Below are 23,672 nucleotides of genomic sequence, written 5' to 3'. Positions count from 1 at the left end.
CGGTGAACCAGCAGAATGCGGGGCCAGTCACCTCCAGCACCACGGACAGAGCCCAGGCAGGGTGGGGGGGCGGTCAGCACTATGGCCAGCACCAGCCACAGGGACCCCTACCCCCCACCCCACCCCTGCCCCAGAGCCAGAAGCCAGCACCATGGACAGAAGACTGCCTGCCAGGTCAGCTGTGGGCAGGGCCTTGGTGAGCTGGCACCCAGAGGACAGCACCAAGCCAGTCCTGGGTCAGTTCTCAACTGGACCCTGGGGAAGTTGACCCAGCCTCTGCATCCCAACCTCCTAAAGTGTAGAAGAGACACAGGTCACACATCAGTCCCATAAAATTAAATGCTTTTTAGTGTTTAAAATAGCATTTACACAGAAGCAGCTCTATTAACTATCTGGATGATGCTCCCAACTAGATATAGTATCTACAGTGCAGACATGTGCAGGCCAGAGACGCCGGACGGAAGCGACGTGTTTGTGTGCGTGGGTGGGTGGGTGGGAGGCCACCCCATGATCGCAAGGAAGGCTGAGCTGGCCATGCCCTCTGCTCTAAACCCTGCCCCTGCAGCAGCTGTGCGCATCTGTGGCCCTCCCCCCCTCAGGGTCCCCTATCCTGCTGCCTCCCCCTCACTGTCTTCCCGCACACCTCCAGACACGACCTGTGTCCCTGCAGGGGGGACACACGAAACTGTTCCGGTGGCTGGGGTAGGGGACAGCTGACTTGGCTGCCACCCCACAGAGCACACAGGCCAGACAATAAATAAATAAATTAGATCCCTACCTTGGGCAGCCACAGAGGGACCTTGGGGCTATGATTCTAACCCCGAGAGGACCCCCCCAATCCTGGCCTAGGCAAGATGGGTGGGGCCTGTGAACCTGGTGGGGCCCAGGCCTAGTGGCCACCTCTCAGCTCAGTTTGAGGCCCCATGTGCAGCTCTGTGGGCAAGCTGGGGTCCCTGAGGCATACGCCAAGAGGAGTGGGTCAGACTTGCCTGAGCACAGGGAGATGCCCCTCCTGCCCAGGGTCTGCACTGACAGCTCCAGCCAGGGATGGATGAGCCACCATCCAGATCACGGTGGTCTGGGCTGCCCTCAGCCCCTCCCCTCCAGCCTGCTGCCACTTTGTCCAGGCCCAGACTCCATGGCAGCAAGCACAGGTCTAACCTGGGATGGCCGCTAAGGCAAGCCCACACAAGCTCCAGGAGCAGAGCCCTCCTGCAAGAGCAGGACTCTGGGACTCCCCACAGCAGGGCTGGGCCAAAGGCACTCTCGCCTCGCTCACATGATATCCACGAAGAACTCACAGGGGTTCCCCATGGCCTTTTGGAAGGACTGGCGGCTGCCCGTCAGCTCTGGCGGGACAGCAGCCAGCTCCCGGACAGGTGGCCCCCCAGGTGGCCCACCCACCACTGAGTAGGCCTTTGTCAGGGGGTGCAGCGGGGGGAGCCCTGGGGCGGCGGCTGAGGCCTGGCTGCGTGGGCTGCTGCCACGGCTGAGCTGGCTAGGGGGACGCTCCCGCCAGCCACTGCCACCCGCCCCGCTTGGTGCTGTGTGGTCTGACTCGCTGCCACTGCCCCCAGCTCCAGCCGACCGGCTCTCCTTCTCGCGGCCCAAGGCCCGACGGCTGCTCCCACCAGCACTCCGGGTGGACCCACTGCTTTTGCTTCCTGGGGTCAAGAACGAGGGAGAGGAATGGGATGGTCAGTACTAGACCTTGCCTCTTCCAAGACAGACGGCCATGGCCGGGACCGCCAGGGGCAACACCAGCGGTCCTGAGCAGGTGCAGGTTGGGGTGGGCAGCCATGCAGATGTGAGGGCTGGACTGGCCCAGCCCAGGGAAGCAGGAGCAGCTGCAGCAGGCAGAGGAGAAGAGATGCCGGTTGTAGGGGGTGGGGGGGTGGGGGGCAGGGCGGGCAGTGGCAGACAGGCAGGGATGCTCCAGGGCCAGCTTGATCCCCACTCCTCACACCAGTGCCTGGATCGAGGGCCATTTTGCAGCTGAGAAACGGAGGCCCAGAGGAGGCCATGTGCCCGGGGCACTGCCAGCCATCGTGGGCTCCCCACCCAAGACCGGCCTTTCATCTGCCCCCAGAGCCCTGGCCGGCTACTCAGCTCAGCCCCTCCTGGGCACTCAGGACATGTCGGGAACCTGAAGATGCCCACTGGCTAGGGACGTGCGGAGGGGGACGCCGAGCAGGACCCTGGCTTACCGGCCCCGAGGGTCCGCTCCGCTAGTCCTTCAGTCTAAGGCTTGCTCAGCACAAAGCAAGGGATAGAGGAGTTACACACCAGCGGCCGGGCACCCACACCGCCAGCTGGGCCTGTGCAAGGTCCACCGGCGCCCAACACGTTTCCCCTTGGACACCGCTGCCCCTGATCCACTGTTCTCTCTCCCCATCCCCTCCTGGGTCCACCAAGCCACCCACCAGACCTCTCCCCAGACACTGGGGGCATCTGCCCACTGGCCTTAGCACCCAACATGCTTCCCCTTGGAGAATGCTGCCCCTAATCCACTGTCCTCGCTCCTTATCCCCTTCTGGGTCTACTGAGTCACCTACCAGATTTCTCCCCAGATGCTTTTAGGAGCATGTGCCCATGGGCCTCACTAACCCCCGACTCAGCCTCAGGACAGTGTCCCAACAGGTGCTCCTCTGTGACACCACAACCCCCCTGCTCAGCTTCCCTTCACGTCCCAGCAGCGGGCTGCAGCTATCTATGGAACTGTCACCTCTGCTCCCTGCTGTGCTGCAGGTGCTGGAGGGAGGGTCCCAGGACCCCTCTGCTGCTCCCCCACCCTGGGCCATCACATCCCATGCCCCCATTTCCACACCATCTCTCTCTGCCTTTGCCACGTCTGGACCACCAGCACACCCACACAATCCCTGAAGACTCTAGGCTCTTCTCCCCAGCCTCTGACCACTCACCCCTTTCAGAAGAAGCCACCCAGGGCCCGAGCACAGAGCAGATGGGAGTGCAGGGCAGGGGGCGGGCACGCAGGGCAGAGCCAGGCTGTGGGGGACGGGGCTGGGCTTGGAGGTAGGGGCCCTCACCTTCACTCTGCTGACTCCCAGCACTGCCGCTGCCGTAGCCGAAGCCAGGGTCCTGATATGCAGGCGGGAAGCAGGGCGGGGGCCCTGGGTACTGGTAGGGGTAGCCCTGACCCAGGGGCCAGGGGGCAGCCGGGTGGGGCAGCGGGGCCAGTGTGTCCTGATCAGAGGCCCCACTGGAGCCGCTGTTGAGGTTCAGGGCGGCAAGATCTGCGAGAGGGGAGGGCAGAGGGAGTGCGGGTGAGGGTGAGGAGGGCGGCCTTCCCTTCTGGGACTCCACTCCGCAGCCCCACTCACTGCTGCACAGGTCCCCGAAGACGTAGTAGCACTGCTCTGAGAAGGTGACCTTGTTGACTGTGTGCCGCAGGAAGCCACGCTTCAGCATGCTGCTGGCGTACTTGCGCGCCTCCCGCCGCTCGCGGAAGCCCTCCAGGTGCGCGTACAGCCAGTCCACCACATCTGCCCCTGGGTGGCAGCAGGCGGCAGTCAGGCAGGGACCCAGTCCCACCCCCCCACCCCCAACCACCCCCACCCATCCATCCACCGCTTGCAGAAGCCCTCCAGGTGCAGGCACAGCCAGTCCACCACATCTGCGCCTGCGTGGCAGCGGGCAAGTCAGGCAGGGACCTGGCCCCACCCCCGGGTGTAGGACCCTCACCGATGACGGCATTGGCGATGGTGATCTTGAGCCACATGCGGTCTCGGATCTCCAGGCCCGAGTCCGGCAGCTGCATGACCCGGACAACAGCACCCATGTCGCTCTTCACCGTCAGCGGCGCCTCCTCCAGCTCTGCAAGGCATGGCCCCCCTCCTCAGCCCGAGTGGCTGACGGGTGGCACAGGGTCAGAATAGACCCCAGGCCCGGCCTGCTTCCCCACTTCAGAGGCCAGGCTCTGCTGGCCAATCAACTGTGGGGCTCAGTGCCAGCGCTCAATGGCCCTGCAGGGTCAGGGAACAGGTACTAGGAGGGAGGGGTTTGGACCTTCATCTCCCACCCTGTCCAACTAGGGCAAGGCCCCCCCTGACCCTGCAGACCAGAGCCCCAGGGGCCAATATCAGGCATCTTCTATGCCCTCCCCTGCGAGCTGGGGCTATTAGTCATGTTAGTGGCAGGAAAGCAGGGTGAGGGCCCCACACAGGCACCTGCCTCTCCCTGCCCCCGCCACGCAGACCCCAGGGCTCACTGAGCCCCTCCAGGCATCTCCCACTCCCATTGCTGGGACAGAGAGCAGGGAGGAGGGCGGGACCAGGCAGCCCCACATCTGATCATGAGGACCCGGCAGCACCGTGAATATTCAAGGCTGGTGTGGCCCTCAGGGGCGACCGCACCCAGTGAGTGCCTGGCCAGAGCCTCGGTTCCCAACCTTGTGAGCTGCCACTTACGCGGAGCGCCAGGCACAGAGCTGGTTAGTGAGGAGGAGCTGGTGCGCGTGACGGCGCTGGAGCAGGGGCTCGTACCATAGCGGGGCAGGGCTCCCGTCAACGCTGCCGTGTGGGACAGCCAGGCAGCTGGGTCGATGGGCCGAACTGGATCCGCTGGGCAGCCATAGCATGGCAACAGACGGACAGATGGACGGTGTCGGGGGAAGTGGAACACAGGACAGAGAAGAGGCCCTTCAGGCTGGGCTAGGTGCCCCACTCCCACCCCGCCGGCCCCAGGGGGTCACTCACCCCTCGGGATGGTGAAGTAGCTGCGGGGCGTTGGGTCCCAGCACTTGGCCACTGTGAGGCTGATAGGCCTGTGGGGTGGGCGGGTCACAAGGTGACCCAGGCGGCCCCCTCCCATCCACTGTCCCACCCCTACATGCGTCACCCCCACACGCCTCACCCTGTCTGGGACACGATCTCCCGCAGGACTCGCACAGCATCATCGTTGCTCATGTTCTCGAAGTTGACGTCGTTCACCTGGGGGCAAGAGGTCAGCATGGTGGGTGGGGGTGCTGCTCTTCCCCCCACCAGAAGCTCTCCCAGCCCGCACCTGCAGCAGCATGTCGCCTGGCTCGATGCGGCCATCAGCAGCAACAGCCCCACCCTTCATGATGGAGCCGATGTAGATGCCACCGTCGCCCCGGTCATTGCTCTGGCCCACGATGCTGATGCCCAGGAAGTGGTGCCTCTCTGCACGGCAGGGTGGGTGGTGAGCAGGTGTTCCCCCAGCACCACTGTGCCCTGCCCAGCACCCCACAGAGGCCTCACCCATGTTGAGTGTGACGGTGATGATGTTGAGGGACATGGTGGAGTCCGTGATGCTGCTGAAAGAGGAGGCCTGTAGGGGACGCCAGGTGAGGGGCTGTGAGTGGGACCCATCTGCCCGCCCCAGCCTACACCTGCTCAGTCCACACCTGACTGGTTCACACCTGCCAGCCCACACCTGCAAGATTCACACCTGCCTGGCCCACACCTGCCCAGTCTGCACCTACCCGGTCTGTCTGCCGCAGGCGCTGTTTCCGCCGCCGGCGCTTGTGTTTCCGGATGAGCCTGGAGGAGGTGCTCTGCTCCGTGGAGCTACTCAGCCTGGGGGGGCCCAGAGTCAGGGTCTGGCCACCCCCATATAGTTGAACTCAAAGGGGCAAGGACAAGGCTGAACCTGGGGAAACCATCCCCACCCTGCAGACAGTGAGCAGCCAGCAGGTGTCCTGCCCATGTGCACACGCACATGCATACATACATGTGTGGTCCAGGGCACACACCCTGCCCCAACTTACACCCCCACCCTCACCCACCGGCTTGTGTTGTCATCTTCATCCGAGTCGATGAAGCTGCTGGACTCAAGTTCACTGCTCAGCACGGTGGACGCACTGTCAGGGGGCAGCCCCAGGTCCCGCCGCCGGTCCCCCCTTGGGTGCCCATTGGTCCGGGCTGCTGTGGGGACAGCAGGGACGGGGCCTGGCCATGGAATCCCCTGGAAGTCACGGGAAGCCCCTGCAACCTCATGCACTCTTTCACCTGGGAGCTGGCAGGGTGACTGCAGGGCTGCTGAGGGGTCACTAGGGTCCAGAGTATTTGGGTCTGGAACCTCTGCCAAGGGACTCCCAGTGGAAGAGGGGCCAGCTGGGGCTTGGGGTGCCCACGGGGGTCCCAGGGAGGTCAAGGGCATGGCCTCATTACCCTCTTCACGGTTCCGGCGTCGGGCTCGCTCCCGCCGGTGGCTGACCAGTGACTCCGTGCCAGTCTCGTTATCCATCCCATCGCGGCTGCCGGCCACATTCGGGCTGTGCCGAGGAGGGCTGGGCTGGGGCGGCCAGGCCACTCATGCCTCAAACACCCTGTCAGCTCCTCTCATCCCAACATCCAGTGGGACCTCAACTCCAGCAGAGCCCCCATCTACCCGCCGGCCCACTCTGGGCCTCTCCACTTGCCCCTCCTCTGCTGACGAGCATCTACTGACCGTGGGTCCCTGCTCAGCTGCCCCTCCCCACTTCCAACAGGCTGGCAGGACGCAAGCCCCTCAGCTCCACTGGGCTCAGCACAGCCCCCCAGAATCCTTACTGGAAGGAGGGAGGCCGGGAGTCCCCGATGCCGCCTGTCCGCTCAAGAGGCGGGGGCAGGTCTGTGTGTCCATCAGTGCCCTGAGACCCTGCATCCGAGTGAGCACCCTCAGCCAGAACCAGCTGTAGACAAGAGCAGGGCTCAGGAACCAGCGTCCAGGTGACCCCAGCAGGGCACCGGCATGGGCAGTCACCTTCTTCCACTCCCACCAGCCCAGGGCCCTCTGCCAGCATCCCATGGACTCACCCAGGAGACCACACGGCCGTTGAAGCAGGGCAGCTTGGCATTATCGTCAGAGATCTCCTCCTTTACAACCCTGCAGGCAGACGCAGCTGTGAGGCAGCCACACTGGGGCCTGCTCCCATCACTGGGCTCTGGACTAAGGCCCCCAGCTTGTCCGGGGTGTGGGTCACATGGGGCATCTGGCCACACGGGGCATCCGGCCACACACCCAGATGTCAGTCTGTGCGGATGCCCTCACCCAGCACCTCCGCTTCTGGGGACCATCACCATCCTTTCAAGGACCCCACCCAGGGCCCATGGGGCCCAGACACAAATGCAAGTATCCTCCTTGCTCTGTGTGACTCCCCCAGACTTCGTATTGTGAGGACAGGGCCCGGTTCTCAGCAGGCTTCAGCACAAGCAGGGTATGGGCAGAGCCCCCAGGAGATGCACAGCACACAGACCTGCAAGCTCACACTCCAGGAGTGGGCCACCACCCTCCTGACCTGTTGGCCCAGCCAAGGAGACAGAAACAGACCCATTCACAACACTGGCCCCACTCGAACGGCAGACAAGTGCAGGGCCAGCAGGGCCCTGAAGGTCACCAGCTCTAACCACTGCCCAATGGCTAGCCTGGCCTGTCCCTTCATGCTGCCCCCAGCAGGTGGGCCGGTGGGGACAGGAGAGGCAGGTGGCCAAGGCCCAGGGCAACTCTAACTGGGAAGGAAGCCAATGACCCTGGGGTCAGAAACAGGTTGGGGAGGTCCAGGAGTCTGGTTCAAAGGGGTGAGAAGGGTAGCAGAGAAGGGCCATGGGGCAGGGCAGACAGTGCTGTGGCCCAGACACATCCCACACTGTGGCCTCCCGGAGGCCCAGGGAGCAGGGTAGGCAGGGCGGGGCCGACAGCAGGCCCCTGGAGCGCAGCCCTGCCCAACACCGCAGATTTCCACACCTGGGATGAGGGCCCAGTGTAGAAATAGGAGCTACAGACCAAGCAGGAAGTAGCCTCATGGCCTCTGGGCCCAGACACCTCAACTCGGCATGTCCGAGGCAGCAGCAGGGGGCAAGAGGCCCCAGAGAGCAAGGCTCCGGTCCACCCCACCCACCAGGAGAGGCCCAAGACCTCAGGGCAGAGTACACAGAGGAGACAGGGCAGCCTGGAGGGGGCACTCCGCCAGGGTCCTATGGTGACTCCATCAGATGCCTCCCAGGCCAGCCACACAGGCACAGATGAGGTGGACAGAACAATGGACAGGAGTCATTTCTCAGGAGCCCCTCTCCCCAGTGAGGAACAGACAAAGTGTCTGCAGCCTCCATCACGCACCACAGTCTGGCAGAGCTGAGCTCTGAGGAGGCCGAGACCCAGCCCAAGATGACAGAAGGTGTCACCACATGAAGACCTGTGGTGGCCTGGGGACACTTGGGGTTCTGCCGGCTGCAGCCAGGAGACAGGGGGTTGCAGCAAGCCCTCCAGGGGACCCAACGGGCCCCAAGCACTGCCTCTGAGTGACCGCAGCAAGAGACCCAGGGGGGATCTGGTTCTCACTTCACAGCCCAGGTGGCCTGGCCCGCAGCCTCCCCTCCCTCCCTGCACTCGTGCTCCCGCCCTTTTGACTCACAGCACAAGGTCCATGGGGCTTTCCAGAGGTGGATACCTCAGGCGGCACCCTGAACCCCCACTGCCCGCTCGGCCAGTGCCTCCAGACAATCGGTCACCCAGAGCTGCCTGAGGCCCCCATGCAGCCCACTCACACATGAATGCCCTCGACCAGGGTCCAGAGGCCCTGCTTCCCCAGTCCTCTCCAGCCTGAGAGATATACACCTTCTGGTCAGAACTAAAGGGCACCCAGCCTTCCCCCTGGGGGTCAGGGCATCGAGGAGCAGCTAGTCAGGATAGCAGGGAGGGCAGGGGAGGGCCTTGCCTTCCCCAGGGGCACGCCCAGTACCAGGGGCACGGTGCTGCCCGTCCCTAGTGATGGCCAGGAACAGGGACGAGGTTGGGGGTGGGGTTGGGGGAGGCCTCAACCAAGCCTGGGGAAATGCCCCCCAGACAATCCAGAGCACCTTCCCTGAACCTAAGAGTACACCTCAGGAGCTGTGGTCAGCAAAGACACGAACCCTCAGGGTGGCCACCCAGGGGAACCTCCATTGGCATGTTGCCCCCAGCTCTGGGATTCCTGGTGAGATCCATGATAACCTGGAACTTGGGCTGTCCAGCCCCACCCGCCACCCCCACAGACGCGCCCCAGCGAGGAATCTGCTCAGAGCAGGGCCTGTACAGAGCAGGCTCCCTGCTCCGAGCCAGGAGCCCAGGGACCCTTGGGCTCCCAGAGACCCAGTGGGATGCCCCGCCTGTGTCCTCAGAGACACAGGGTTGCCCCAGGAGTCAGGATCCTCAGTTCCCACAGAGCCTTCATCTGTCCCGCTACTGCCTCCTGACCAGGCTTGGGCTCTAAAGGCTCCAGGGTGAACGGTCTAGACCCTAGACCCTCCACGCCTGACCGCAAGCTCCAGGGGGTGAGGCATCTAGAACCTCTCAACACCAGGGGCACTGACTGCAGGTGGCAGAGCTGCAGAGGGCAGAGTGGGAGCTCAGGCCGCCTGGACCAGGCCAAGCACAGCCCCCACCACAGCCCCCAGGGCCCACAGACAGATGGCCCTGCAGACCAGAGCTCCTGGCCCAGAGATGCAGGGCCCAGGGCCACTGCCAAGTCCAGGGAGGCCTGGAGTCCACAAGGCAGTGGAAGCCTGTGAGCATGGCTGCACACCAAGCCCAACGCTTAGCACCTCTGGGTCAGACCAGCACAGGCTCTGAGAGCCTCCCCAGCTTCACTGGGACACACAGCTATGACCTGGATGGGAAGAGTGGGAGGGAGGCGCAGGACTCTCTACCCACTTGCCAAAGATGCTCTACCCACTTGCCAAAGATGCTCATGGAGAGTGGGGCCTGGCCAGAGCAAGTGGCTATGGCCACACCTTAGACTTAGCAAGGTTTCCCTTCCTGGCCAGAGAGGCCAAGAACTGAGACTTTAGGAACAGAGGCCTCAGCAGGGTCAGGAACCTCACAGTCCCCAATCTGAGGCCACCCCTCTCATAAGGGGGCCACTTCCCCAGCCCAGCCAGGGCCTGACCCCTCTTTCTCCAATCTCCAGCTATATCCATTAGGTAGCCAAGGTGAGACTCTAGCTCTCATTTATACTAAAGTGTGGGTGACTAATCAGACACTCCCAGAGGAAATTTATTCCACTGAGTAAATGATTCTACAGAATAAACAGAACCTGGAACTCTGTAGGTAGATCTCAGGAGAGGGAAGGAAGGAAGCAGATCCCCTCCAAGGGTCCCTGAGGCCAACAGGCCACCAACCACAGGTCTGGGGGTGGGGGTGGAGGATAAGATGAGCCACCCCTGCTCTGTCTGCCCATGCCCACTGCACCTTCCAGAGTCACCCCAATCCCTCTCTCTGTCCCAGCCCAGCCTACCAGCCCGGTCTTGTTCCCTCCCTCACATCCCAGTCATGCTCAGACAACCTGAAGAACACCTACTCTTGCTTCAAGACCCAGATCTTGCCTGCCCACCATGACCTCCTGGGCCAGGGCACCCATGGGTCCTGAAAATCCTCTAGCAGGCACAGCCTCTGCTGAAAGTGCACCTGGAGTGGGGCAGGGGTCTCTGCAGCTCAGTGGCTATTAGACACAGGAGGAGGGTCGGGTCCCTCAGGCTGCATCCCAGATCATGGTCCAAGGGCAGCAACCTGGGGGGCTGGGCACACAGTTTGTCTCACACTCCCTTCAGTGTGTGAAAGAGCATGTGTGATTTCAGTAATTTTTGTTAAAATGATAAACTAAGTTAAAAAACAAAAGCACCCTTTCACATACCTGATGCTCACAGACGAAGCAGAGCAGGCTCAGCGAAGTGAGACTGTAGGCGATCAACCAGCTGAGGCGGGTAGGGGGCAGCCAGTGGCCAGGACCAGGCTCCCCAGTCTATGCCCTACCCTGTGAAGCCTGGCCTGGGGGCAGCTCCTAACCTGAGCCCAGCAGGGCTGGGGGCTGCCAAGGACCCATTCCCCGTTCTCTGCCTCTCCCTGGTGTTTAGGATATGAGACAGTCTAGTTGCCCCCATGTCCCTCAGGCCTCCCTGGGAGCCACAACGTGGCCTCAGCTTAACCTGACCTGGGACTGCCCAGGGCCAGCGCAAACCACAGAATCCAGGAAATGGCCTCAATGTCAAAGTCCCAAGACGCAGCCACAGACAAGGACACGGGCTGCCTAAGTGCGCCCAAGCACACCTGCTCGACCCAGGCGGCCTCTGGGTGCCCCCCCAGCACTGCCGAGCGGGGGACTCAGGTTACCCGTGGTTGTGCTGGGTCAGGGCTCGAGCGTCCAGGCAGCCTTCAGTTCACCGCTCACCATTCCAGAGGCCTGGCCCAGCACAAGCAGGAAGTCCCCTCAGCCGGGACAGCCACCCCTAAGGGCAGACGTGGGAACTCTGACCCAGAGGCTGCCTGAGTCAGCAGCTGGCCTGCACTGCTCTCAGGAACCCAAGTGGCATGTAGTTCAGCAGGGACACGGGCCCTGTGGCCAGCAACCCCAAGGCTGGGGTGGGTGGAATAAAGCCCCATGTTGCCCAGTGACCCTTGGCCCCTGCCCTGTCCTGAGGACCCTGGAGAAGGGGGCCAGAAGAATGCTGTTTTAAGCCTCCAGAAACTTCTGCAGACCCCTGCAGACAGATCTGTGCCCTTGTCCCGGATCACCTCATTTCCCCGTGCTAACTAGGAGACCCACTGGGCGGCTGGCACCCTGTCCCCTCCCTAACCCCTTCCCCCCAACGCTTGGAAACTCCTCTGACCCCAAGCCTCATGAATCCCACCAGCCCTCCACATAAGGGGGTCAGCAGACCCTGAGTCTGACAGGTGCCAAGATGGGATTTCAGAGGTCCACTTCGACTACAGACCTCCACCGCCAAGTCACACACACTCAGAACAGGGCCCAGGGTGAATGGAGAAGCCAGGACTGCTGTCCGCCCACCGTCCAGTGCTCTCAGACCTCGGGGCAGGCAGTCAGGGGCCCAGGCGTCCCATGCTCAGAGCACAGACAGGTGGGACACACGCACCAGGGCGCGCAGACACCGCCCAGGTCACAGCCCCAGGATCCCCTGCCCTGCCTGGCCGGACAGGTGCCTACCGCGCGCACCCGCGCACAGGCCCTACGGCCCACTGACCCGAAGTCCTGGTCCATGGACTTGAAGAAGAATTTGTAGGCGTGCACGGGCCGATTGCTGAGCACGTTCTTGAAGTCGGCCAGCGTGACGCGCTCGGGCGCCACCGGCAGCTTGACCAGGTACGGCGTCTCCTCCTCATCCATGTGATAGATGATCTTGGTCTCCGCCATGGCGCGGCGCTCAGGCCCGGCCCGGGCCTCGGACGCGGGCGCCTCCCCGCTGCCGGCCCGCGCCCCGCCCGCGCGCCGCTCCCGGCCCGGCCGCGACCAGGCCCCCGCGTCCCCGCCCGGCCGCTCCGGCCCCGCCCGCCCTGCCGGCCTCAGCCCCGGCCCTGGCCCCGGTCCCGACTCCGCAGGCACCCCGGCTGCTGCCCCGCCGCCCGCGGCCGCCCATGCGCCCCGGGCCCGGGACGCAGGCAGGGAGGGCGCGAGGCCCGCCGCGTCCGTGCGCCCCGCCGCCGCCCCCTCGGGCCGCGCGTTAAAGGGACCGCGGATCCGGCTACGAGCGGCCGCTGGGGGCGCCCGAGAGCGGCGTGCCTGACGTCACCGAGCGGCCAGCGGCGTGGGGGCGGGGCTGCGCACGCGCGGCTGGGGGGCGGGGCGCGCTAGGGGCGGGGCCTCCTGCCTTGTCCAGGCCTGGAGCCCAGGGCGCGCGCTCCCGGCCTTCGCCACGCGCATTGGTGGGCAGTCCACAGGGTCAGGCTCCGGGCCAGTGGGCGGCCGGGAGCGCGGTCGGCGGGAAGAAGGCGGGTGGGGGCCCTCAGGAAGCTCCGAGCCCGGCCTGGAGCCCTCGGAGGGGTTCTGCGCCGCCGGGCTCCGGTCCTCCACCTCTTCATAGTCCGGCGGCGCCTTGGTTACACCGACGTGCTGCAGCGGCTACGCGGGAAGCTGAGAATTCCTGTGTCCGGACCGGAACCGATGACACTCTGTCACTTTGCCTCCCTACCCCCACCCCGCGTCAGCTCCGAGTTGGCGCGCCCTCTGCCAGGTCGCACGGGGGCTCCAAGAAACACGGACCAAGCGTTTTGCGGGTCCCCGTGTGGACGCGACAGTAGGGTCAGCGCGAGCAGCTATGCGCACGCAGGAGCACGGCCCTCTGGCAGCAGGTGTAGAGATTTTTTTTTTTTTCCTAGCTGCTGTCCATCAAACCTGCGTGGGGTCCTCCGTGGGGCAAGGGATATGAGGAGCAGCGCCCCCCTGGCTGTGAAGGGTCCAGCCACTGGGGAGAGTGGCTCTCCCTCTCCAACCCCAGGAGGAAAACTTGAGGCCACTAGAAGAAGGCCCACGCTGGCGAGAGTGAGATGGGAGAGGACCTAGGGTGGAGCCTGAGAGTGATGTGGGTGCTGCCCTCCTTGAAGTTGTCTTGGAGCCTGGACTCTCCCATCTGCCAGGTCAGGACCATCCTTGCTCAGTGGACCAGCAGAAGAAAAGGCCACATTAGTCCATCACTGACTGGAGGAGCCAGTTTTTCCATAAGTCCCTGAGTCCAGGCCAGGGACCACACTCAGGTGAGCCTCGGCAGGGGTGTTGACATCCGTTTCCCTAGGCTCTGAGGGCTCTGTGAGGTTGGCCCACTCAGCAAAGCCTGGGCCTTCTTCTCTTGGGTCTCAGCTTCCCCAGAGGTGATCTGAGGAAGCCAGGAAAGATGGCCTTGAAGGAAGGGTCACCATGGCTTTCTGCTGAGTGTTCGGGGAGGGAGGAAGACAGTCCCTACCCTGAGAGCTCACCAGGGACCAGATCCCCCAGGCCAGATACAAATAGCTGCTGGTCACACTGATGCAGGGGCTCTGGGGTCCCAGATGCTCTCCTGCCCTTGAACTTCTCTCTCCTACCTGATCGCCTAACTCTCAGCCCAAGTCACAGGACAGAGGCTGGTAGCCAGAGGCAAGTCCCAGGACCCATGTTCATGTAGTCGAGCTGGGGCTTTGCAAGGGGCCTGAGTTTGTGGCCAGAGCCTGAGCTCTGACAGGAAGGGCCTTGTCCAATGGCAGTGTGGCCACTGTGATTCGGGGGTCACTAGGCTGGGGGGAGTCACAACTCCCTGCCCCAGCCTCCCTCCCTGCTTTTGCCACTGGGGGGGTTCTTGAGGGGTGTGAAGAGAAAACAGCTATTTTGAATTGTCGCCCAGGCGTTTTACTGCATGTCAGCCCTGCTCACGTACAGAATCTGGACAGGTAGGTGAGGACCCAAGCTCAGGATCCCCACCACAAGTTCCTGCCTTGCTTTTCCCCCAGCACCTTTTACAGTGACCACTCAGAGTCGAGCCCGTGACAGTCAGTGACCGCTGCCCCAAGCGCCTTATAAGTTTTAGGTGCTTGCTACCCTGGGCTAGCCATCTCCGGCCTGCAGCCCTTGCTCCAGAGAGCTGCCCTTCCCCTGGCTCACAGAGCATTCCCATCCCCCAACCAGGAACTGTAAGGAACAAATTTTGTGGGTCTCCTTGTGTGACATCTTGAAACTGTGGCTTCAAAATGACAGGGTTTCACCTTCGGCAGGTGAGAGTTCCAGTGCTGGGAGAGCCACACGCGGACTCTGTGTGGGTGGCTGTGCTTCCTTGCTCAGCGGGTCATGATCTGTGAGTTCTCAGTCCACCACTCTGGGTTTTCCAACTTAGGGTGACAGTTACCCCTCCTCCCCCCAAGGGCCTTGGAAGACAGGGTCAGCGCTGTAGAAACAGGCTTCTTTCTACCTCATACTCCTCCTGTTCTGTTCCTGTCCTGCTGGCACCCCTGAGGGCTCTCCCACTGACTGCCTCCTCCCCCTTTTTCCTCGTGAACTGAAGCCCATCCTGGCATCTGCTTCTGTTTTCAGAGGACTGAACTAGTACAGCCCTCTGTCCTCATATCCCCCATCATGCTCCCCTCCCCCATGTCCAATAAACCCTCTGAAGAGGACCTGAGGCCCCTCCCCAGGACACCCAGACCTTCCACCCAAAGGAAGGGGTGATGACAGTGCAACTTCAGATGGAAGAAAGCACTTTGGGGCCCCAAGGCGCAGACTCTGCCCCCGGGAGACGCAGTGGAACAGCAGAAGCATCCTTGGGCCCAGGTCTAAAATCGATGTGGTCTTTATTGAGACGATAGCAATTCCCCAGGATGAGCAAGTGTGGGGTGTCGGGAGTGGCAGCACTGGTCACTCTAAGACCATCTTGACACCATCCTCCGGTCCTCAGCCAAAACAGAGTCAATGAGGCCTCGTCCCTGGACTCCAGCCCAGGGAAAAGCCGAGAGAAGGGGGTCAGAGTCAGAAGTCACATGGAGCCCAGTGACTGTCAAGGCAACTTGTTGAAAACGGGGCTGGAGCAGGGTAAGCAGAGAGGCGGCCCCAGGTGGCCAGATGCAGTGCAGAGAAACACTAGCCCCAGGCCTGGAGTGCATAGGCTTTGGGTTGCCATGCAGAGCCCACTACAGTCTGGCAGGGTAACGTGGGGTGCAGTCGAGGGGAGCCAGCAGGCAGCTCTCCTGAGGACTGCCAGCCCTGAGGCTGACCCAGACGCCAAGAATCCCCACTGAGCCCTGTCCTGCCCCTGCAGAGGTGGGGCTCCTAGCCCCCGGTGGGCAGAGGCCAGGAGAGCCTGAGGGACTGGTGGACATCGGCAGGGTCTTGGCCACGTGAGGAGGGAAGGGCACCTGGTGAGGGCTGCTGAAGGGGCCAGCTGCAGTGCTGGCAGATTCCAGGGAGCCCACGAGTGCGTCGGAAGACTAGGTGGTCCTGTGGGCCTGGAGGCAGCCTCACTCTGCACCGGTCCAGGCCAAGTTTCTGGACAGCGGGACCAGCCGCTGGAAGGGGGGCCAGGTGAGCTGCGTGGGGGTCAGGAAGAGTCCTCCAAGGTGGACAGACAAGAGTTGGCAGAGCTGCTGGCCCAGCCAGGAGCCCAGAGTCGCCTTATTTGCAGTACTCCTTCCTGAACTCTGGAAGCCAAAGGGACAGGTGGTGTCTGTCCTCTGCCCCGGCAAAATGGGCCGACTTCCATCAGGACCATCCAGGGACTTCTGGAACCCCGAGGGGGCAGGGGACTCCTTGCAAGGCTGGCAGGTGTCTTGGGGTTCTGAGTGGATGGAAAGGGGGTACAGCCCAGCTCTGAGATGGGCAGGGGTCTCCCTCCCTCCCCTTCACTAACCTTTGTCCAAGTCGATGTTCTTGGCCGGCGGGAGGCTGTGGGCCACCTCAGCCCTCTCCTTCAGGATGTTGTTTTTGTAATCTGGAGCAGGAAGAGAGCAAGGTGAGGGCCCCTCAAAGACGTGCCTCCCTCGTCCCAGGCCTGGGAGCCACAGTCTGCCCCTTGGGTCTCCTCACCTAGTCGAATGTCCTCACTCCTGTAAAGAGACTGGTCCCCGGAGGCCACAGCAAACTCTGCCATGTTTATGTCTTTCCTGGAGGCAGCAGGGTGGTGGGAGGTCAGAAAGTGGGTGAGTCTGCTCAGTCCCCAGGGAACCCAGAAGGGATACTTACCCCTTTGACTTGGACTTCTTATCAGAGTATTCGTAGCCTGGGGAGGGAGACTCGTGTTGGGGGCAGCCTTGCCCACTCCCCAGCTCCTCCAGCCCAGAGGAACCCTCGCAGCCCGGGCAGGAGGCTCCCGGCCCGTCCGCTTTGGTCACTGTGCCCTAAGTCCCGCCTCCGGCCGGGAAAGGCTTCCTGAAGCTGGCCCAAGCCAGGCAATCGGCTCACCTCCACGGCGGCGCTGCCGGGTGGCCAGAACGACCGTGATGAGCAGCAGGATGAAGAGCAGCAGGGTGGCCAGCACATAGCCCAGCTGCTGGAAGAAGTGGGCTCGGCCCTCGGGGACGATGACGTTGATGACGCTGCGGCCTCGCGTCAGGGTGGGATCTGTGGGGACCGTGCGCGGGACAACGTAAGGGAGCGCGCCGTGCGCCCCGACCCAGCCGATCTCAGCCCGCGGAGGCCAACCCCCCAACACCGGGATCCCTGATTTGGGACGGGAAGGGGCCAGGTGGGTTGCTGCCCCGCAGACGTACCTCTTGCACCTGGGCCGGGCGCGCCGCTGTGGCTGGAGCCATTACCCGGGGAGTCCCGCGGGGGCGGGGGAGGCCGGGCAGCTGGCTCGGTGACCCTCAGGTGGAAGACGCGGCGCTCGTGCAGGCCGCAGTAGTGGTGGTGCAGGTGGCAGGAGTAGGTGCCCTCGTCTGCAGGCTCCAGCGGGTCGATAAGCAGCGAGAAGTCGCCGCGCGCAAACGCGTCCGCCTCCACGGCCACGCGGTCACGCAGGAAGGGCGGCCCGTAGGCGCGGCGCTCGCCGGACGCGTAAAGGTCGAGCAGGCGGTCCGCACGGTCGTGCGGCACCCCGGGAGGCTGGCGGTCCCAGTGCACAACCTGCTGCGCTTCCTCCAAGTGTCTGTCAGTCCACACGTGCGCGCGGTTCACGCACGTCAGCAACGCAGGCGCGCCGCGCTCCACAGCCAACACCTCTTTCTCGCCGTCCCAGTGCGCGCCGGCGGCCCGGGCTGGGGGAGCATGGTGGTCAGGGATCCCGGGCCGGGAGGGAGCCGGGACGGGGCGTCCAGGGTGGCAGGGGTGGGAGCGCAGGGGCGGGGTGTTGGGGGGGCACACTCACGGTCGTCGGTAACCTCGAGGCTCACGGCCAGGCTCTCGTAGAGGTGGCAGTAATGGTGGTGAAGATTACAGGTGTACAGCCCCTCGTCAGTCTCCTCCACCGCTACGCACCGGGGGATGGGCGGGGGGAACCCAGCCGTAAGCTCCGCGGCCCCGCCCGCGCCCCGGAGCCCCCGCCCCCCGCCGCGGTACCCCGGCTAGTACCTCGGATGAACAGCGAGAAGTTGCCATCGTGGAAGGCGGAGGGAGGCAGCAGGAGGCGGCCGCGGTCGCGCGGCTCGTACACGCGCTGCTCGCCCACGCGCTGCTCGCCCGCCGAGTACATGTCCACCAGTCGGCGCGCGGGGCCGCCAGCCTTGCTGCCGCTGAGGTCCCAGTGGACGACGCGCTGGCGGTCGTGCAGCCTGTCTTGGGTCCACACCATGCGCGGGCTCTGGCAGCGCAGCACCGCCCGGGCGCCTGCTGCCCAGCTTACTGTGGACTCGGACACCACGGACCTGTCGGAGGTCGCGGGCCCTGATGGCCCTGGTGGGAAGGGGGAGTCACCGGCAAGGGATGAGACTCCAGAGGACAGTACAGGATGGGGCTAGCAAGAAGGCAGGGAGACTGACAGGTTCTTAGGGGAGGGTGGTCACTAACCTGAAGACAGAAGGACGGCAGAACCTGGAATGAGAGGAAGTGAGGGTCAAACTGGGGAGGGGGTGACCTGAGCCTTCACATGTGGCTCACCTGCTGAAATTGACCCCCCACTTGGCCCCTGGGTCCCTTCTTTAGTCCTAGTTGAGGTGGGTGCTAAGGACACCCTGGTAACAGGTAGGGGTAGGTCCAGAGAAGCCAGGAGGGGACAGTGGGGGGTCTCCTATTCCCCCTACCTCTCCCAGGCCCCCACTTAATCCTCCTGGCCACCTCCTCGGCCTGCAGGGACAGCACCTGCATCTCTCGGGGTGAGTGGTGGGGCCAGCCCAGTTCTGGATATGTGCTTGTCATCAAGGGCCACCTTCAGGAATGGTGGCTACCCTAACCATCACTGCAGCAAGGCCACAAGAGCGCCAGTGCCTGACACCTCAGCTGGTTTGGGGGCTACATACATATCCAGTGTGGCACCTGCCCAGGGCCATGCTGCACTAACCCTCCAGGGTCCTCAGGCTGCTGGCACCCCACCCAGGAGGCCCTTGGCCTTCAGAAGGACAAGAAGGCTGGATGTGGAGAGTGACCCCACCATCTGCCACCCCACATGCTAAATTCCTGCTCCAGAGATGTGGCCTGGCGCCCCGGCTGGACAGAGGAATGTGCCGGGTCAGCAGGCCACCCCCGGGGAGCAAGCTCCGGGAGCCCGGGAACAGACCCTGTGATACCCATGCTTCCCGGGTCCCCCTCAATCCTTCACCCATCCCCTCCTGACAACAGATAAGCACAAGGCTAGAGGGGCGTCCCAGAGAAGTAGAGGGTGCAAGGGACCCCAGGAGGAACCCCCATGCTCAGCCTCCCTGCCCTGTCCAGCCCTGTCTCCAGCATACAGTGAGGGGAAGTTCTGTAGGGATCTAACATCAGACCTCAGCCCCTCCGTGTCCTGGGGGCCTTCTGGTGAGCAGCATCCTCTGAGGTCCCCAGACCCATCTGCTTCCTGGTGGGGTGTCCCCTCACCCCAGAGTTCAGACAGGCTTAGCCCCAAACACAAACTGGTTCAGACTAGATGTGACTCCTGCCACCCCACCCCCCAGGAACTCACTCTGCAGAAGCACAAGTCTCCAGAGCAGGACCCAGGCCCGCAGCTCCATGGCGCCCGCCTGGCCCGGAGGCGCTTTGTCTCCTCAGTCTCAAACTCTGCAGAAAAACAGCCCGGCCCCCTCCTCCTCCCCCTCCTCAGCACCCGCCATGACATCACTGAGCCCTGGGCTGGCTGACAGTCTGCAGACCGCCCCCTCTGCTCCTGCCCAGCCCGTTGGCCTCCCCCAGTACTTGGCTGGCCTGGTGGGAGGAGTTGGGGCCTTGGCCACTGTGTCCCAGAGGGTGAGGGGAGTCACTCTGGCTTGGGTCCTGGAGAAGGGGGCAGCAGCCCAACCCTGGAGGGGCGGGGGCCTGAGGGTATGGCCCCAGATGCCTTGTGGGTATTTGTGACAGACGGATTCCCACTAGGGCCACTGGAGGTCTAGGGTTCTGGGGGGAGCATCTCCTCACCTGCACCTCTATAGGGGGACCCCAGCCATTTCCCCTCCCAACCCCCTGCAGGCCAGCAGAAAGGCCCCCCAGCCACCAGCTCTTCCCGCTGGCTGTGTGGTGACCCCTGAGGCTCCATTTTTTCAGCTGTGAGGTGGGGACAAGAGTAGTGCAGGCCCTGGGGGTGCAGGGGCTCCCTCCTGGCAGCATGATGGACACCACGGTCTATCAGTCAGCTTCAGCACCCAGAAAGCTGCCAGGGAGATGAGCGGCAGGGACCAGGGTTCCCTGTCCTGGTGCCCCCACCCCATCTGCCTGCCACCCAGACCCAGGTCCACTATTCCCGGGAGCACCACCCTCCCCTCCTGGAGGAGAGGGAAGAAAGGGGGGTATGGAAGCCTTCCCAACAGAAGGCACAAATTTGAAGCTCTGGGAAAACTCACAAAGTCACGTAAACAAATGTGAAATAACAGAGCATGCACTGTGTACCAAACCCACTCTTTCTAGTTAAGCAAACCTCAAGAAAAAGAAAGGAAAAATCCACTGAACAACCACAAAACCCAGGGTGCATTTTTGGACTGCCCATTTGGACTGAATTATGGTCACAGGTCCCAGGCCCTGGTGGGCTGGAGTCTAACTCTTGAACCCTGCCCTGGTCCCCAAGTTCTCAGACAAGCAAGGCACCCAGCTCAGCCAGACTCCTGGGCTCCAGGCAAGGGGAGGAGGCTGCTGATGCTGCAGCAAGAAGGAATGAGGGGTGACAGCAGGTAGGACCGGCTGAGGACACAGGACTGGGAGGACGCCCCACCCCCAGTCTAACGGACCGTTTCCTCAGCAGGATCCAGGCCCTGGTAGGCAGAGCCCTTTTTCCAAACTGGAATCAGGACTTGTCTCCATACCCCACCCCCAGCTCCTTCCGGGCCTTTCATTCTGGAAAAACAAGCCCAGCCTGGCTGGCCTTGAGGCCTGGCCTCTCCTCCTGTTTTTCTAACTGGTTTATATTAGTGCTGGTGGCCTCCCTCCCAGTCCGCCTCCCTCCTCTGCGCACCTCCCCCCCCCACCCCCCCGCCCCCGGTGTGTCTGTCTCTCTCCATGTGCCTCAGCCTCTGCCCTCCATCTCAGCCCTCTGTCCCCGCCTCTGGCTGCCGGGCTGTCTTTCTTCCACAGAAGGAAGTTGTCCAAGCAGGGCGGCAGGAAGGCAGACACCCAGGTCTGGCCTCTCAATCTGGAAGAGGACAGGGTCAGCTCCCAGCACTGAGCTAGGAGGCTGGAGGTGCTGGGTCCACACCCTGAACTCCCTGCAGAGCCCCTCCACCCCCACCCCCGACCAGGCCTGCATGGAGGTTGGTTGGTTTACTGCACCGCAGATCCAGCCCTTGGCTCAGCCCCAGTGCAGAAGCCTGAAGGAGGAAGCAAACCCTGTGGCACCACTGGGCAGGATGGACAGGGCAGTGGAAGGCGGCATCACCCTCCTCCCTGCTCCCTCCTGTTCTCTCTGCTTGAGCCCACCTCCCCCGTCCTTGGCAGGAAACACAAGTGAGAACAGAGGCCCAGAAGAGAACAGACCAGAACTAAATGACCGCATCCCCTCTCCCAAAAGGCGGGTCAGCCAGGCAGCCCCATGGAGACTGAGACTCAGCCTCTGGCTCCAGTCCTGGGGACCCGGACATTCCAGGCAGCCAGGCTCATTGGGAGGAAAAACCACAGGCACTCAGAGGCACAACCCGACACAGACACGTGTTAACACGTGCTGTTCCGTCATCCAGCAGAGCTGAGCACCTACTGCTCACCCGGCACAGAGCTGAGCTGTGTGCCAGGCCCTGGGGTTCAGCACTGCACAGAGGCCAAGCTCCTGCCCTCTGGGAGTTGTTAGTGGGGAGGCAGCCGGCTCACTGAGGAATGAGGTCATTTTAAACGCAGCAACATTAAAGCCGGGCAGGGGCTCCCTCCGTGAACTGACCTGGACAGCCTCCAAGGGACCCATTCCTCTGAGGATGGACCAGGACACCCTCTGAGGGACCCACACCCACAGCGAATGGCCAGGCAGGGGCTCAGGAAGCTGCCTGCCAGTAGGTGTTGGGGAGGAGGGTAGGCATGCTGGGCAAGGAGGTCTGCGGGCCACGCCCAGGCTCTCACGTGGAGCACAGGGAGGCCTGAAGAGGCCTGGTGGTCTGGTGACGCAAGAAAAGCCAAATGGTTAGTTTAGAGCTGTCAGGGTTTACAAGAGCACACCAGGAAAATGGACGTCCGAGGACCAGGTGGTGGACAGAATCTGAGATGCTCCCCAGGGCACCCAGCCCTGAAGGAGCCTGTGGCCGGACAGCCCTTAGTACCCACACGACAGGTGCCTGCCAGTCACTCCTGAGGCAGAGTCTGCATTGCTGCCAAGGAGCCTCAGCTTCTCCTGGAACACTGAAACTCCCTCCCCCAAGAAGAAAACGGACCTCACACTGCTTTTCTGTTGGTCTGAGCAGTTCTCCTAAAAGCCATTTGTAGAACTTCACTGGTGGTCCAGTGCCTAAGACTGAACTTTCCCAATGCAAGGGGCTTAAGTTTGATCCCCAGTCAGGGAACTAGATCCCACAGGCCACAATGAAAATCCAACTAAGACCTGGTACAGCCAAATAAATAAATAAATACATTAAAAAAAAAGTCACTTGAGACTGTGTAGGCCCTTCTTCTTGGTTCCTGGTGGCCTGCCTGGCCCCAAGAGGCAGGGGGACTCTGCAGCCCTCTTGTCTGAGGACCCATGAATCCCATGAAGCTCTCTTCTCCTCTGGCTGAGAAAACGGCTGTCCTCCACCATCTTCTGGAGTTTGCTGTAACTCATGTCCATTGAGATGGTTATGCTATCTAACCACTTCATCCTCTGCTGCCCGCTTCTCTTCCTGCCCTCAATCTTTCCCAGAATCAAGGACTTTTCCAAAGAGTCAGCTCTTCACATCAGGTGGCCAAAGTATTGGAGCTTCAGCTTCAGCATCTGTCCTTCCAATGAATATTCAGGGTTGATTTCCTTTAGGATGGACTGGTTTGATATCCTTGCTATACAAAGGACTCTCAGTAGTCTTCTCTAGCACTACAATTCGAAAACATCAGTTCTTTAGCGCTCAGCCTTCTTTATGGTCCAACTCATATCTGTACAGGACTACTGGAAAAACCATAGCTTTGACTATACAGACCTTTGTTGACAAAGTGGTCTCTGCTTTTTATTGTCTAAGTTTGTCATAGCTTTCCTTCCAAGGATTCAGCATCTTTTAATTTTGTGGCTGCAATCATTGTCTGCAGTGATTTTGGAGGCCAAGAAAAATCTGTCACTGCTTCCACTTTTTCCACTTCTATTTGCCATGAAGTGATGGGACTGGGTGCCATGACCTTAGTTTTCTGAATGTTAAGTTTTAAGCCAACTTTTTCACTCTCAAGAGGCTCTTTAGTTTCTCTTCACTTTCTGTTATTAGATTGGTATCATCTGCATATCTGAGGTTGTTGATATTTCTTCTGGCAGTCTTGATTCCAGCTTGTGATTCATCCTGCCTAGCATTTTGCATGATGTACTCTGCATATAAGTTAAATAAGCAGGTTGACAATATACAGCCTTGATGTATTCCTTCCCCAATTTTGAACCAGGCTGTTGTTTCACGTCTGGTTCTTCTAACCATTGCTTCTTGACCCTCATACAGGTTTCTCAGGAGACAGGTAAGGTGGTCTGGTACTCTCATCACTTTAAGAATTTTCCACAGCTTGTGATCCACACAAAGGCTTTAGCATAGTCAAAGAAGCAGATGTTTTTCTGGAACACCCTTGCTTTCTCCATGATCCAATAATTGTTGGCAATTTGATCTCTGGTTCCTCTGCCTCTTTGACACCCAGCTCCTACATCTGGAAGTTGTTTCAGGGACTGCTGAAGCACAGCTTGAAGGATTCTGAGCATAAGCTTGCTAGCATGTGAAATGAGCTCAATTGTGTGGTA

General features: G+C 61.9%; 2 protein-coding genes across 8 annotated transcripts; both read right to left on the bottom strand.

Annotated features, from left to right (window-relative positions):
* Window positions 1-325: 325 nt before the first annotated feature.
* Window positions 326-12,476, bottom strand: DVL1 (dishevelled segment polarity protein 1). Of its 7 annotated transcripts, none has more exons than XM_055582537.1 (15): window positions 11,976-12,476; window positions 6,780-6,849; window positions 6,534-6,655; window positions 6,153-6,238; window positions 5,768-5,903; window positions 5,465-5,558; window positions 5,241-5,310; window positions 5,023-5,162; window positions 4,873-4,949; window positions 4,716-4,783; window positions 4,428-4,580; window positions 3,703-3,834; window positions 3,342-3,509; window positions 3,048-3,254; window positions 326-1,664 (listed from the first exon to the last, which is right to left on the bottom strand). In XM_055582537.1, exons 1-15 carry the CDS (start codon window positions 12,143-12,145, stop codon window positions 1,276-1,278), a joined length of 2,082 nt encoding a protein of 693 aa, XP_055438512.1. In that variant the 5' UTR covers window positions 12,146-12,476; the 3' UTR covers window positions 326-1,275. The 7 variants fall into 7 exon arrangements, with proteins under 7 accessions (XP_055438512.1, XP_055438509.1, XP_055438510.1 ...); XM_055582534.1 differs by having other exon boundaries at window positions 6,153-6,256; window positions 11,976-12,475; XM_055582535.1 differs by having other exon boundaries at window positions 5,768-5,906; window positions 11,976-12,475.
* Window positions 12,477-15,001: 2,525 nt separating this feature from the next.
* MXRA8 (matrix remodeling associated 8) lies at window positions 15,002-19,679 on the bottom strand. Its single transcript, XM_055582542.1, has 10 exons — window positions 19,278-19,679; window positions 18,188-18,211; window positions 17,753-18,073; window positions 17,550-17,651; window positions 16,954-17,439; window positions 16,646-16,804; window positions 16,427-16,463; window positions 16,271-16,347; window positions 16,095-16,175; window positions 15,002-15,885 (listed from the first exon to the last, which is right to left on the bottom strand). The coding sequence occupies exons 1-10, from the start codon at window positions 19,324-19,326 to the stop codon at window positions 15,860-15,862; spliced, it is 1,362 nt and encodes a 453-aa protein (XP_055438517.1). The 5' UTR covers window positions 19,327-19,679; the 3' UTR covers window positions 15,002-15,859.
* Window positions 19,680-23,672: the final 3,993 nt, after the last annotated feature.

The sequence above is a fragment of the Bubalus kerabau genome, chromosome 5 (assembly GCF_029407905.1).
Source record: "Bubalus kerabau isolate K-KA32 ecotype Philippines breed swamp buffalo chromosome 5, PCC_UOA_SB_1v2, whole genome shotgun sequence".
Classification (NCBI taxonomy): Eukaryota; Metazoa; Chordata; class Mammalia; order Artiodactyla; family Bovidae; genus Bubalus; species Bubalus kerabau.
Note: the sequence above shows the minus strand (reverse complement) of the source record. Positions and strands in the feature narration are given on the sequence as shown.